Below are 17,024 nucleotides of genomic sequence, written 5' to 3' on the forward strand. Positions count from 1 at the left end.
TTAATGCCTCTAAAGCCACATCTGTCTACAGGAAAAATTATGCAAAAGGACATTAGGTTGGTTTTATATATTTGCCATTTCACAGTGTAAAACACAAGACCAACTTTGGAAAACGGCATGGAGGTTCCTCAAAAAATTAAAAATAGAACTACACTAGGACCCAGCAATTGTACTACTAGGTATTTACCCAAAAGATACCAGAATGCTGATTCGAAGGGGCACAAGTACCCCAATGTTTATAGCAACGCTATAAACAGCCAAATTATGGAAAAAGCCCAACATCCACCAACTAATGAATGGAAAAAGCAGATGCGGTATATACATACAATGAAATATTTCTCAGCAATCAAAAAGAATGAAATCTTACCATTTGCAATAACGTGGATGGAATTAGAGTACGTTATGCTAAGTGAAATAAGTTAGTCAGAGAAAGACAAATTCCATATGATTTCACTCATACATGGAATTTAAGAAATAAAACAGATGAACATAGGGGAAGGGAAGCAAATTAATATAAAAACAGAGAGGGAGGCAAACATAAGAGACTCTTAAATCCAGAGAACAAACTGAGGGTTGCTGGTGGGGTGTTGGGTGGGGGGGGGGGGATGGGCTAAAGAAGTGATGGGAATTAAGGGGGGAACTTGTTGGGATGAGCATTGGGTGTTATCTGTAAGTGATGAATCACTAAATTCTATTCCTGAAATCATTATTATGCTATATGTTAAATAACTTGGATTTAAATTTTAAAACACACACACAAGGCCAATAAAAATAGCCTAACAAATAAAATGATTCTTTTGTGTTAGAATTATACTGTATGTGTACTATCAACATATATAACACATAAAACATACCAGTTGAGTAACTTTTGCTGCCAATGTACCCCCAGAACTATCACCTGAAATACAGATTCGGGAAGGATCCACTCCATATTTTGCAAGAATGTTATCCTGTAGAAAGAATCTGACCACAGAAATGACATCTTCAAGGGGAACAGGAAATTGATATTGAGGAGCTAGCCTATAGCTTAAGAAAAAAAGAGAAAGTAACAAAGCATATATAATTAAACTCCAGTTGCATGTATCTAAGCAACTCAGTTTAACCAACAGGTCCAATAAACCAAATTGGCCCCACTCTGAAATTTTAATCTCACCAATTGAACCCAGATTTACTACCAACTTCTATTTTTAAAATAAAAAGTAAATTCTGGTATAAAGGTTTTAAAATGTTGGCTTTATGGGAAGATGAGAGAGACAAGGATTGTGTCTTTATCCTCGTAAAATTGCATGTACAATTTTCAGCAAAACAACAATTAGTAGGGGAGATGCTCTGTAGTGTTCATCAGATTCTCAATGTAATTGGTAATTCAAATTTTTTCAGAACCACTGCTGGGAGGACACAAGAGATTTTAAAAGCATCAAATCAGAGAGTAAATGATTTGAAAGTCTCTAATATAAGAAATTTATTTAGGTTAAAATTCTTCAAGATGACATTCCATGTTTTATATCATGAGCACTACTTAGAAACTTGATTCAAAATAAAATCCTTATAATATTTGAGAAAAAATAAACTTTAATTTTAAATGCAAAAAATTAAAAGCTTTGAAATATAAGTATTTAAGTATAGTAAGTTATTTGGCTCAATGGTTGGAAAGTCATTTGTAAATTCAGGCATACTCTACTTCACCCTCAGTATGAAGAATTTTCTTTTCCCATCTCTCCTATAAATTACATAGTGCAGATATACACCTAGACACTTCAAGCCCAAAACATGTTAGAGTTTCTTGGTAAGTGAGAAGCTAGAAAGTACTTGACATTTGCTAGTCTTTCCAGTATATTTTTGGAAATTCAGAAAAAAATCATGAGCAACTAAGATCTCTCACTCTGACAATGCCTTAAAATTCTGAGATGGTCCCAAATTAAAAAAAAAAAAATGATTGCCTTACTCTATTCCCACAACAACAGCACCAAGTTTATTTGCTGTCCATCTATTCAGGAAGTCATAAGCCATCTGCCCTGAAATGAAAGAAAAAAAAGAAGAATATAAAAGTGTACCCTGTCAATAAAGAACAATGGAAAACCATCTATATTTGTGGATAGTGACTGAAATATGATTAACTGATGGAATCCCTCTATTTTCACTTTATCTGTTGCGATGTAGAAGGATTCAAAGATATAAGATTTGATGACTACCACCAAATGGAGAATGTCATTGCAGAAGAAAATATACTTAAAGACAGAGTCATGAGAATGCATAAAGACCTCAGAGAAATAAATGTTAAGTACAAGTGAAGTAAGAATTTGGAGAAAAGTGGCGGCATAAACTAAAACCACGAAGGAAAATAACCGGTGATAAAATTCCTCGGGAAATCAGCCAGTGGGTAGGAGTGGGTAAGTTTGAAAAGTTTAAAGAACTAAATAAAAGAGCATTGCAGATTCAAAGGCTACAGAAAGGAATACTGGGAAACATGAACACTTATAAAGTATAAAAATGGGGAACCTGTTTTTGTGTTTGTTTCTATTTGTATTGTTTTGGAGAGGGAGATACAGATGAAGGGAAAGGCGAGAGGCAAAAGGAAGTTCAAAGAAATTTGTTTCACACAACCAAAGGAGTAGAGGGTGAAATGGCCATTTCAGTGAAACAGAAGGGAATGGCCATTCTCAAATTACACAGCTTAAAGAAGTATTCAAAAGGGGAAAACAAACTCCACAGTGTATAGAAATGAGTCTGAGAAATAAAAGAGGACTACGTACAGAGAAGGATTTGGGAACAAAGGAGAAGAGGTAGTAACACTTAGGAGTCAACTGGGATGACATGCTTGTAGGTAGACAAATGAAATAGAAGTACTGATAAACCAAATAATAGGAGGAAAGTAGAGAGCAAAGTAGAGAGATTCAACTGTGCCCGAAGATAAAAATGCCTTTTCCTAGGACACAGTTAGAAAGAAGTGAAGCTGAGGATTAACAAGGTGCTAATAATTTTTAAGGACATTTGAAAGTCCTTATGTGGGAGGAGGGGAGCAGTGGTGGATTATGGACATACATCCTTGATAGCTCAGGAGGGATAAGCTGAGGGCTGGAAAGAGTGCTGAAGGTTTACAATAGTCATTGGCATGAAGGAGAGGAAGTAACGACATATAGGACACAGCATCTTAAAGCCACATGATGGGGCTGCTCACTAGTAGTGTGAGGGTGAATGCTGTGGGTCCTGCTAACAAGCTTAATTTTGACTACTGGTTCTACCACTTACTAATAGTAGGACTTTAAATAAGTTACTTTATCATTCTCTATTTCTTTATTTCTAAGACTGTGACAATAGTACCTAAGAATGTGCTTACCCAACAAAATAAAAGTTGACCATCCACCTGATTACAGTAGCATATGTAGTAGTCTTGAAACATTAACAGATCATGGAGTCAATCTGGGTTTAATGACCCAGGCTGTGGGTTCTTCAAGGAAAGGAGCCTTACCATTAGCTTCTTCTATCTTCTGAGTGTCTTGTAAAACATTCTTTGTGTTTTATGCTGTGTGGTGACTCCATAATACTGACATTCTACAAGCAACTCTGTATATATGTAATATGTATAACTCAGTATGTGTATGTTAGAGCATGTTTGAGTTTGTGTCTGTGTGAATGTTTGTGGAATGTATAAGCATTTTAGCTACTCCACTGGCATTTCTTAAAATCATCTCCAACACTAGATGGGGATAGCATTTATGGGAAGAGCTGATTACACAGTTCTATTTTATGTTTTATTTTAAGTTCAGAATTATGCATTGGATTCTAAGTCCCAAAACAAGTATTGTTGTATCACAGTCTACAATATGAACTGTATTTGCTACTTGGAAGTTGTAAATAATATCAGTTCTGACTCAACATTTACAATATCTTGTTCACTTCTATCTTTCTGAACCTGAAGTCAGGTCATTTGGTAATTTCAAAGTTAGGTTTTAAGGTTAATAATTGAATTTCCAATTTTACAACGTCAATGTAACTTTATTTGATAAAGTTTTTCGAAAAAATAAAATCTAATATACTTATTTTCTAAGAAGTTTGTGAAAAATATGTCTAAACTATGATTGGTAAAATCTCTAAGATACATACACATAGTCACAAACACAAATAACACAGAAATAAAGTTCTGCCAGTTATATATACAAATATATTTGAATATATATCTACATAATATGCAACACACACACACACACACACACACATATACATTTGCTTATATAAGATACACTTACTGCAACTTCCCATAACAAAGGCACCACCATGAATAAAAATTACAGCCCGTCTCTGGCTTTCTGACTTCTTCTTTGGCAAGTACAAACATACTGGAATGTCAGTAAACTTTGTATCCATCACTGTAATGTTTTCATCTGAAATTAGTACTGTTTGGTCCAATTTCAGTAACATGGAAAATAATTCCGCATATCCAATAAGACCCATATTTTCCAATAACGTAGCCTGTTAAAAAAATTTCAAACATTGAATATTTCAATTTTAATACCAAATGCATAGAAAGATGCAACCAACATGGAAGAAGGAATAATATAACACCCTAGAGTTCTTATTGCACATCCTGATACATATACTATTGTTGCTTCTAGATAAATCTTAAGTATGTTGTATTTTGGAATAAGAGTAATCTTGTTAAATGTCATCATTGTACTGTGGCTACTTATTTTTTAATTCTAAACTTTTATCTGAAAAATTATCTGAGAAATAATAGAGTTTATACTTCTTAAAAAAACTATTTCTTTTTTAAAAGTTTATTTTGAGAGAAAGAAAGCGTAAGTAGGGAAGGGGCAGAAAGAGAGAGAATCCGAAGCAGGCTCCACACTATCAGTGTGGACCTCAAACCCATGAACCGTGAGATCATGACCTGAGCTGAAGTCAGACACTTAACTGACTGAGCCATCAGGTACTCCAGATTTTATACTTCTTTATGTATATAATCTCAATATTTTCATGTTATTTCATTGGTCAGTCAATTTTATTTAAAATTTTAGAAGCATCTGGTTATCACATTACTAATAAAGCTATTTCAGTTATTTCAACTACAAATAGGTTATTTTTTTTATTTAAAAAATGCTTGAAGAAAAAACGCTACTTTAAATAAAACTATCTTTAGTATTTTTGGTAAGTTTTATAACATCTTTGTAACATTTCAAAGAATAGTTCACATATAAAGAATCCTGAAATACTGTGGGGACAAAAGAATATTACAGAGCATTTACAATACCTATATGAGGTGGCTATAATTTTACTAGGTGTTAAAGATCATCTAACTCATCTGCTTTAACATTGGGAATACTGACACCTGGTAAGTCCAATTTACTGACCAAAATGAGATAACCAGTAATTAGCAAAGCAAAATGTAAATCTATTTTTCTAGGCCACTGTTACACAAGGCAGGTACTCCTCTACATAAAAGTACTAAATTATGTTTTTTTATAATAACCCATAAAAATGGAAGGAAAGAAGTTATTAAGTACTAGAACAATAGGAAAAGATTGTATAATAGGAAGAATTTGAATTTTAAAAATGACAGTTGTATGAGGAATAATAAGTTGTTGACATGATATGGCCTTAAAGCCGCCATTTTGACATTGACACTTTAAGTAGCTTTAAAATACCATTAAGCTCTCAATTAAAACATATATAGATACACATATATAGAAATATTTATATCTTATTATATATTAGAAATATATGTTATATCTTATATATTAGAATACATATACATTATATATTAGAAGTATGTATCTTATTACATATTAGAAACATATATTTATATAATATATAGTATATGTCTCTATATAGTACTTATATATTTGTATAACATTATTTATAATATTTATATACATTTATATGTCAAACATTTGTCAAGTAGACAGCCATATCTAATCCATAATATATACTTATCTTTAGGGATTGGAAATAGGCTAGGTCAGAGAGATAATACCAAATTTCAAATTCCATGTTATAGACATCTTTTGCCTTTAGAATCTGAGTAGACATAAACATCCCTTATTTTGGTAACAGTGTTCTAGTCACTTTAGGGAGCTACCAACTCCCATTATTTGAAACCTTTGATGAGCCAGTTGATCAAGGATAACCACTCACTAGTTAAGAGGTGAGAAAGTAAACTTAAGGTAGATTTAGTGCACTATCCTTAAAAACTGGATCTTAAGCAGAGAGACAAAAAGAATGAGAACAATGAGAGATGAGAGAGATGCAGACACAGAATCCAAAGTAGGCTCCAGACTGAGCTGTCAGCACAGAGCCCAATCACGGCTCGAATTCACCAACCACAAGATCATGACCTGAGCCTGAGTCAGATGCTTAACAAATTGAGCCACCCAGGTGCCCTCATTTTCAACAATTTCTTAATCTTAGTTGAAAATACACCAAGACCTAACTGGTGAAATGATATGCCAAAGTCAGAAAATAACTTCAGGCAACACCTCAGCAAGACCTTGGGATCTTCATACTAGGCTCATCGCACTTTCACTGAGACCCAACTCTCTTGTCACTCATTTATTCCCAAATCTTCAAGAGATTTCTCCAACTTTGCTGGGCTTTCAAATTTAAAATCTCCACATTTTCAGGGATCTCCTTAAAGTGGCATTTGCAATTTTCTTAGACATAATGTTATTGCTTTCTAATGCATATTTTCTTCTATCTGGAATTATTTATTTTTTTGTTATGTGATGCTTGTATTTACCTATTTTTCTTCATAAATATTATTTTCCTTGCTTGGATGCCTTTTTCTAGAAACAGAACATTTTACGTATCTCTTTGAGGCAGACATTTTGAAGAAGACACATTCAAACTTTGATGTCAAAATAGAAAATAACTATTTTTTTAGCTAAGTAACATCCACAGCAGACATCCCCATCTCTTATCACCTCTTGACCCCAATCTCATCATAAGGCCGTCATAAGAGGTAAAATTGTTTCATTGTATAAGGAGATGAATTTGAACAAATGCTTGGAGGTTGAAACATTGAAAGGGAAAAAGTCAATGCTTTGCCAAAATAGTCCTTAGAATGCCTGCAAATAAACATTACATATCCCTTCTCTAGAAAGTTTTTTCAGATGATCCTGATGAAAAGGAGACACTAGTCTAGGAAAGCAACAGAGAAAATGGAGATGCAATGAGAAGACACATTTTTTAGGAAAAATTTATCTTATTTGCTATGTTTGGGGAATTAAGGAGACGAGTGAGTCATTTGACTTTTTAATAACCCATCTGTTGATTTTCATCCTGCTCTCAATAGTCGCTCCAAACCTGTTACTTACTTTACCTCCATTTGTCATTTCCTTCAATTACAGTTAGTTATCATCTGATAAAAGCCAGATCATTCAGGGATAAAATGAGTGATGAGGCTCAAGTTATGGCAAGAAATGAAAAGAGATGTTAATTTTCTTCTCTTCCTCCTTACATTACTTATCTATTTTTTTGCAAGGAAACCATGGATTTAAGTATCATAAATTATTTGTTTTTCCAATATCCATAAGCTCTGGATCAATTTGTCCCAAGTCAAACCATTGAATGATCAACTCTTAAAGATTGTTTGTCAAAGAGTGTATTCATGGGATGGAAATATTTTCCAAATTTACCACAAAGTAGTTTTATACTATATTCTTCCTGAATATATTTAACAAATATATTTGTTTCAAAACATGTATTTATGAATTTCAATATTTTCTTCTCAACTTATTTTTCTTGGAGTCTTAAAGAATATATTCATGGTGAATACATTTATGAGTTATTGAGTTTTATTTGTAATGAAGTAGTTAAAATGAAAGGTTTTGATGGCTTTCTTTGGCCAAGATAAAGCTCACTAAAGCCTATCTCTCCTACTTATTACAACTAAAAACTCTAGACAGAAAAGAATCAACCTGAGCACTCTGAAAGGTAAACAAAAAAAAAAAAAAAAAAAAAGAATTTGAGGAAGTCAAAACTGGAAGAAATATTCATAAGAGAGTTTCACCTTTTTTTTTGTCTCTTGCCCTCTGGCTTTGGCCTGAAGTCACACTAAGCCCTTTAACAACCCAAGAGATGAAAGCAAATATCCCCAGAGAAATCCTTGATTTCCAGGTATTGGACTGGGAAATACATATCTTATACAGCAGAGTGTGAATGGGGGGAGGGAGGTGGGTCTCATTTTCTTTTCCTTTCTTTTTCTCCCTTTTTCTCTCCTGTCAGGCTCCAAGGCCAGTTCCATCTGCAGACAGCAGCTTTTCCACCGTGGTGAAGGCAGACATGTAAAACACTGAGCAAAGATTCTCTGCCCAGAGAAATTGTGAAAAAGGTCTTCTGTTATCCAAAGAGTATTAAGGAATAATACATTATTTTTCCTTATTTTTTCTCTCAAAGCTTCACCCTGAAGGTGGACCCAGTTATGTAGAACTGTAAAATATAATGGATGACTAAAACCCTAACTAAAAATTGTCTTTCTGGCCAGAAACACTGGCGAGAGGGAATATCGGAATTCAGAAATCAAGGAAGAAAGGGTGAATGAAATTAACAAATTAATATTCCTTCTGAAATTATTTAAAATATTTATTACTGTTGAAAACAAAATGTGTTAACATATATGGGGGTTAATGCATATAAATACAATACACATGACACCTATATATACAAGTGTCAGGGTAAAGAGACCTATGTGATTGAAATTTTATGCGCTATGAAAAGTGGTAAACTATTAAATCTATGTAAGCTATGAAAAGTTACTAGGGTTAAAGAGATGCATTCCATCATTATAAAAATCAATTTACCAAGGCAATAGTGCAAAATGAATAAACATTTATAAACAGAACTCAAAAATACATGAAACAAAACTGAATGAATTGTGAAGAGAAATAGATAATCCACATAATTATAAATGTCAACACTTCTCACTTGGTAATTGAGGGAAAAAAATAGACAGAAAATCATTAAAGATATAAAATGCCTGAATAACTTTGACATTTATAGAATGGACAAAAATGGCAGAATATAGAACCTTTTTAAATGCATATGGAATTTTCACTAAAATATACCACATTCTAAGCCATAAAACAAACTGGAAGAACTTGAGTTCACAGAAACTATGTTCTCTGACTATAATAGAATTAAGCTAGGATTCAAAAACAGAAGATAGAAAATTGCCAGATATTACAAAGTAAAAAAAATAGTTTTAATAAAAATTGTACATATTTAAGGTGTACTACATACTTGATTTGATATGCATATACATAGTGAAATGATCGCTATAGTCAAGATAATTAACATATCTCCTTATAGTTATCTTTTTTTGTCTATGTGGTGAGAGTCCTTGAAATCTACTCTCTTAGCAAATTTCCAGTATCCAATACAGTGTTATTAACTGTAGCCATGTTATGAAATATTAGATCTCTAGATTATTCATTCTACCTAACATCTCTTCACTCCTACTACCCACCCCTGGCAACTACCACTCTACTCTCTACTTTTATGTATTAGACTTTGTTAGATTCCATATATAAGTGAGGTCATGTAGTTTTTTTATTTTTCTGTGTCTGGCTTATTTTACTTAGCATAATACCCTCTGGGTTCATTTATGTTGTCGCAAATGGCAAGATCTCCTTCTTTTTTAAGGCTCAGTAATATTCCATTGTATATATGTACTTTTTTATTCACTCATCCACTGATGGACATTTAAGTTGTTTCCATATTTTGGCTATTGTGAGTAATGCTGGAATCAATTCGAAAGAGCACATATCTCTCATTTTCTTTGGAAGAAGGATCTGGAGGAGGGATTTCTGGATCATATGATAGTTTTATTTTCAGTTTCTTGAAGAACCTCCATATTGTTTTCCATTGTGGTTCTACCAATTTACATTGCCACCAACAGAGCACAAGAGTCCCTTTTTTCTACATCTTTGCCAACACTTGTTTTTATCTTTTTCATAACAGCCATCTGAAAAGGTATGAGGTGATATCTCTGTGATTTTGATTTTCATTTCTCCAATGATTAGTGATCTCAAGCACCTTTTCATATACCTGTTGGCCATTTATATGTCTTCTCTGGGGCGGGGGGGGGGGATGTTTATTCTGGCTATTTTCCTATTTTTTAAATAAAAAAAATTGCTATTGAGTTGCATGAGTTCCTTATATATTTTAGATGTTAGCTCTTATCAGAAATGTAGTCTGCAAATATTTTTTCCCATTCTGCAGATCGCATTTTCATCTTGTTTCTTTTGCTGTGCAGAGACTTTTTAGTTTGATGTAATGCCACTTGTCTATTTTTGCTTTTTGTTACTTGCACTTTTGGTGTCATCTCAAAATGTCATTGCCAGTGCCAATGTCAAGGAGCTTTTGCCTTATGTTTTCTTCCAGGATTTTTTATGGTTTCAGGTTAAAATCTGAAGTCTTTCATCATTTTAAATGGATTTTTGTGTATGGTATAAAACTAGAGTCCAGTTTCTTTTTTTTTTTTTTTTGCATATGAATATCCAGCTTTCTCAACACTATTTATTGAAGAGATTACCCTTTTTCCATTGTGTATTCTTGGTGCCTTTATCAAAAATTAATAGACTATACATGCTTTAGCTTATTTCTGGACTTTCTATTCTGTTCCTTTGGTTTATGTGTCTTTTTATGCCAATGCCATATTGTTTTTATTGCTATAACTTTGTAATACAGTTTGAAATTGAGTACTATGATGCCTCCAGCTCCATTCTTCCTTCCCAAGATTGCTTTGACTATTCAGGACCTTTTGTGGTTCAATGAACTTTAGAATTGTTTCTTCTATCTCTGTGAACAATTTCATTGGAATTTTGATCAGGATTGCATTGAATCTGTATATTGCCTTGTGTGGTATGGAGACTTTAACAATGCTAATTTTCTGATCCATTAACATGGCATATCTTTTTATTTATTTGTGTCTTCAATTTGTCTCATCCATGTTTTATGGTTTTCAGTGTAAAAAAAACACGTCAGGTGTCATAAATTCTCTGGGGAAATTAAAAAATATTTTGATTTGAATAAAATAAAAATAAAACATGCTCAAATTTGTGGCATGTAGCTAAAGAACTGGTTGGAGGAAAATTTATTAAATTAAACTATCATACTAGAAATTAAGTCTCAAATCAAGAGTTAAAGCTCCTCTCTTATAAGCTAGAAAAAATGTATCAAAAGAAAACTAAAGAAATCAAAAGATAGAAATAATAAATATAAGGGTAGCAGAGTTCAATGAAATTAAAACGAATCAAAAAATACAAACATAGTGACACAAAAGCTAATTCTTTTCAGAGAATAAAATTAATCAATTTTATATGTAGACTGACTAAAAAAATAGAGAAGACCCAAATTACCAAAATGAATATTGAAGGGATATCACTACAGATCTTATAGACATAAAAAAGATAATGAAGAAATACTTTTAAAAAGATTTTATGCTCATAAACTTTATAACTTGAGAAATCTACAAATTTCTGAAAGGACACAATCTTCCACAACTTATAAAAAAGAAATAGATAATTTGAACAGTCTATAACTATTTTAAAAATTGAATTTGGCATTGAAAATTTTACAAAAATAAAACTTAAGGCCCAGTTTGTTTCACTGGCAAATTACACTAAATATTCAGGGGAAAAACCAATCTTACACAATAGCTACTGGAAAATAAAACACAAAAGAATGCTTTCCAACTCATTTCATTGGGTTGCCATTACCTTGTTACCTAAATCAGAAATATAATACAAGAAAAACTACAGAACAATATAGAAGCAAAAATTCTCAACAAAATTTTAAATCAAATCTAACAGTATAAAAAGAAGATACTGTATCACAATCCATTGAGTGTTATCTCAAGGAAGCAAGATAAGTACAATATTTGAAAATCAATGTTATCCATGACACTGAGAAAGGAGAAAAGCTATATATCATCTTAACAGATGAAGAAAAAGAATTTGGCTAAACTCAGTATCTTTTCATGGTAAAAATTCTCTGCAAACTTACCATAAAAAGGAACTTCCTTAATATAAAAAGCAGCTACAAAAAATAAAACAAGATCTTATTTAACGGTGAAAGACTGGGGCACCTGGGTGGCTCAGTAGGTTGAGTGTCCGACTTTGGCTCAGGTCATGACCAGTTTGTGAGTTCAAGCCCCTCATCAGGCTCTGAACTGACAGCTCAGAGCCTGGAGCCTGCTTCCAGTTCTGGGTCTCCTTCTCTCTGCCCCTCCCTTCCCCTACTCACACTCTGCTTTTTCTCTCTCTCAAAAATAAATAAACATTTAAAAAATTTTTAAAAATGGTGAAAGACTGAATACTTTTTTCTAAAAGCTGGAAAAAAGTAAGAATGTTTGGTTTCCATCCAACCTAATTCTGGAAGTCCTATTCAGTGCGATAAAGCAGAGGAAGAAAAGGTTATACATATCAGAAAGAAAGGAAAAACAGTCTCTCTCTGCTTTCAGTAAACATGAATATCTAAGTAGAAAATATTACGGGATCTATAAAAAAACTCTTAAAATGAATAAGCAGGTTTAGCTAAACCATAGGATACAAAGTCAATATAAACAATCAATTTTATTTCAAATTTAGCAATGAATAGAAATCAAAATTTAAAAATACCAGTTGCAACAGTACCAAAATTTAAAATACTTAATTATAAATAAAACAAAATACATCGAGTATTCATATGCTGAAAAGCATAGAACAATGATGGAAGAAATCAAAGTCCTAATTAAATTGAGAATTAAGTTAACTGTCAGAAGACTTAATATTAAAATGTCAATTCCTTCTGAATTGATTTATAGAGTGAACCTAATCCCAGTCGAAATATCATCAGAATTTTTGGTTACCAATATGATAAATTTAAATTTTCATGGAAAGAAAGATGAATTATAAAAGCCAAAGAGATTTTGAAGATGAAGAACAAAGTTGGAAGACTCATACAACCTGGTTTCAAGATTACTAACAAGCTATGATCGTCAATACAGTCAATACAGTATCAGGAAATGCTGGACTCACAGATCCAGGGAGGAGATTAATATCAGTCCAGAAATAAACCAATTTGTCCAATTTATTTTTGACATACTGTATAAGACAATTTAACGAAGAAAGGAAGATGTTTCAACAAATTGGAACAATTAGACATATCCATATGCGAAAAGAATGTACCTTTACCTGTTCCTCACACCTAATACAGAAATTAACTAACAATGGGCCTAATACTTAAATGTAAAATGTAAAACAACAAACCTTTTAGAAGACAACATAGAAGAAAATCTTTGTGATCTTAGGTTAGGTTAGGCAAAAGTTCTTAGACACAATACCAAAAGATAGTACCAAATTAAAAAAAAAAAAAGATAAATTGGACTTCAACAAAATTCAAGGCTTTTGTTGTGTAACTTAAGACAATTCAAAGGGAAGAAACAGACTAAGAAAAAATGTTTGCAAATCAAATACCTGCCAAATGACTTGTGTCCAGAATAGGACAATGCTCAACATTTGACAAAAACAAAACAAAGAACCAATTTTCTTGAAACAAAGAAGAGGTTTGAACATACATACACATCACCTCCCAAAAACATGAAACAGCAAATAAGTACATGAGAAGATACACATCTTTAGGAACTAAGGGCATGCAAATGGATATCAATGAGGTTACATTAATTAGAATGGTTTTTAATGCAAAACAGAAAATACTAAGTGATGATCAAGAGGTAGAACTGCTAGAACTACCATATACTGCTGATGTGAATGGAAGATGAGACAGGATTTTTGGAAAACAATTCAGTAGTTTTATATAAAGTTAAACACACACTGTATAATAACACACAGTATATCCAGTTCTAGGTATTTACCCAATAGAGATTGGAATTTTGGTTCACACAAAGCCTCTCTATGAATTATCACTAACTTTATTTGTATCCACTCCAAAGTGGAAACAACCCAAATATCCTTCAACTATTCATTGTGGACAAACTGTGACACATTCAAATAATGGAATACTACACAGCTTTAAAAAGGATTTAACTTTTGATACTGTCAACAACATGGATTACTCTCAAATGCATTTTACTAGATAAAATGTGTTAAGCCAGACTCAGAAGACCACGTGCAGTATGAATCCATTTATATGACACCACGGAAATGGCAATGTACAAGGACATACAGGGAGCAGTGATGACCAGGTGTTTAGGATGGGGAAGCTAATCACAAAGCTAATCACAAAGGTGATTTCAAAGGATTATATTTCTTCATCTTGATTGTTGTGGTTGTCACTTGAATCTATACACAACTTAAACCTCATAAAACCGCATAACCAAAAGAACAAATTTTACTATACACAAAGTTAAAATTAAATGTAAAATTTGGCACGAGAAAACAAAAAAAGAGTCTGAATCAAGACTGTCTGGTTTGATTCCCAATTCCACAAATTATCAACTGTAGGTCTTTGGCTGGCTTACTTATTCCCTGTGCCTCATTTTCCTCGTCTTTAAAATGAGGATAACAATAGTGACTTCTTCAAAGTGCAGTTGTAAAAGTTAAGTAATACTTTTCAGGAGATTAAAGTTGGTCAGGGTACATTGCAAATGGTCAACACATTTTAGCTTTCTTCACTATTAATTTATATTGAAAATATTCTTAAATATTTTCACTGCTAGTTGAAAATAATTATAGTGAAGAGCTTTTCAATTTAGTAAATATGTCACTTTAAATCTAAATTTTATAGAGTTTTGGCTCTTCATCTCTCACAGCTCCAATGAATAGATGCTGACTAGCTCTTTACTGAACAATAACCAGCCACCATTTAGACATCACTAAGCAATGTTTAAAACACACATCCCTTTATTGTTCTAGAAAAATTGCAACATGTTGTTTACATTTCTTATTTTGCAAAGGAGGAAACTGAGCCACAAAAGCATTAAGTAGACTCTTTAAAATCTGATTGTCTTTAATGCTCATGCTCTTTCTTCTACTTTTGACTGTCTCTAATTTGAATATGTAAATGCATAGTCTTATACTTATTCCGCACCATTGTATCAAGAACTGTGAGGTTTGCCTTCCTGGCATATATTTAAAAAAATTAAAATTCTCTCCGGGAATCCCTGGAGTTACTATAATTCAGAAATGACAGGGACAAAATGGTTATCCCTTTAACAAGCAGAAGCTGATCAATTATTAGTATAATTAATTCATATGTTTGTATGTAAGCTACTTGTAGTCAGTTCTATTTTAGATGTGTAATGTCTTAATTCTATTTTGCATCTGATAAAGCAACAGTTGAATTCTATAGCTGCATACTTTCAGAATGTGCTAACACTGATGAGGAAATAAGCTTTGGTTTATTCTGAAGTTTAAGGATATATGAGCTATTCGAGAAGATAACATTGTGGTTTCTCTATAGGGCTGGCACTTGCTCATCTATTATCCAGTGAATGAAAAGGTGAAGCATTAGCAATAAAGAGGGAAAAAATGGCGCCAGGAGTGACTCCAGCATACTTTGGATTTTGAGCAGTAGACATCTCCAGCTACCTAGGGTGACAGATCTCTCATCTCTTCTGTGTAGCACACTAGGCGGCCTCTTCCATACACCATGCACTACTCTCCTCTCATCATTTACTGTCTGTTGAAGCATTTCCCCTAAAACTTCCTATTGTCACCATCATTCATAGGCCTCAGGAACAGCAGCATGTTTTGACAGGGGAGAAAATATTTTTAATGAGGTAGATTTGGGTTCAAATTCTGTCACTGTCACAAAAAATCCAAAATCCAGCACCTGAGGATGAAGGGTAGACAAAAGAAATGGTTTTCAAGGTGTGGTCTTAGAATCCCTGTGGTTCTCTGGTTCCCCCAGAGGCTACAAGACATGTGATGTTGCAACAGACTAAATGCAAGAGCATATACGATAATCCAGTTATATTTCATAAAGAGATATTAAAAAGATTTGCAAAAATCGAAGACAATGTCACTATCATAACTAATTTTTCTTGTGTTAAAAATGTATTCAACTTTAATAAAATTATTATCTATGTTAACCTTTAATGAGCTTATTATTATCACCATCATCAAGAGAAATTTTAATGAGGCCAGTTTCTAATTCAGTAAATATTGATAAATATTATAAATATAAAAAAGCTCTTTAGGGTCCTTAATAACTTATAGAGTTCTGTGACCAAAAAGTTTGATAACCACTAAGAAAGAAAAAGATATTAAAATAGTAAAGGTACAAAATACACATCAAAATATAAACATAATCAATATAGACATGTAAGTTTTAAGAGAATGAATGAGACGAGGTTCAGGTTCCCTCAGACATGTCAAATACAATCCAATGATTTAATAACCCCCCAGATTTTCCACTTAGACGATTAGATTTTCTACTTTATTCTTATCAAAACATATGATGGATTTATCTTTAGATATAGACTCTTATCAGCAACAATTTTATCTCCCTCTGCTTTGTATTAGAGATTAAATTGGTTTGTTAATAATTAATTAAATTAATTAATATTATTTTGCTAATTTGTTCTAAAAGAAAACCAAAGTCTCTTTCAAAATACTAATTGAAAGAAAGTTTATATGTACTCATAACAAGGTATCCCAGTCCCCCGGCGGGGAAAAAATTACCGTAAGAGAAGTAGTTTTTATAAGAGCATCGATGACCCCTACTTTCCAAGGTTCTTCAATGTTTTCTGGTAACGGTGTATAAATATAATAAGCAAAGAGAATCAAAGTCAGTCCAAAGCACAGAGTTTTGCACCCCATGATATTCTTGTCACAACCTTGTATAGGAATAATTTAATCCACTCCATATATACTGAAGGCTAAGTAGTAGGACAAAGGGAAATGACAAATTCTCTCAAGTAATATCGCCACTTCAGCAACAGTGACCTTACATTCGGTTCCAACATTAACAGTGACAGTAGCAACTGGTTTAACAATTACATACTGTATCTGCAACACAACTCACACACAATATATCCCATCACATAGTCTGACAGAATAGTAAACAATTTAAAATGCTGGCAGAAG

General features: G+C 32.7%; 1 protein-coding gene across 10 annotated transcripts in view; it reads right to left on the reverse strand.

Annotated features, from left to right (window-relative positions):
- Positions 1–17,024, reverse strand: part of LOC102959688 (arylacetamide deacetylase-like 2) — a 193,803-nt gene that overhangs the window by 2,254 nt on the left and 174,525 nt on the right. For all 10 annotated transcript variants that reach the window (XM_042956841.1, XM_042956844.1, XM_042956846.1 and 7 more), the window contains 3 exons: positions 4,248–4,470; positions 1,946–2,015; positions 855–1,026 (listed from right to left, as the gene is read on the reverse strand). In XM_042956841.1, the coding sequence (XP_042812775.1) occupies positions 855–1,026; positions 1,946–2,015; positions 4,248–4,470 (465 nt within the window). The remainder of the gene's footprint in view (positions 1–854; positions 1,027–1,945; positions 2,016–4,247; positions 4,471–17,024) is intronic.

Source organism: Panthera tigris, chromosome C2 (genome assembly GCF_018350195.1).
Source record: "Panthera tigris isolate Pti1 chromosome C2, P.tigris_Pti1_mat1.1, whole genome shotgun sequence".
Classification (NCBI taxonomy): Eukaryota; Metazoa; Chordata; class Mammalia; order Carnivora; family Felidae; genus Panthera; species Panthera tigris.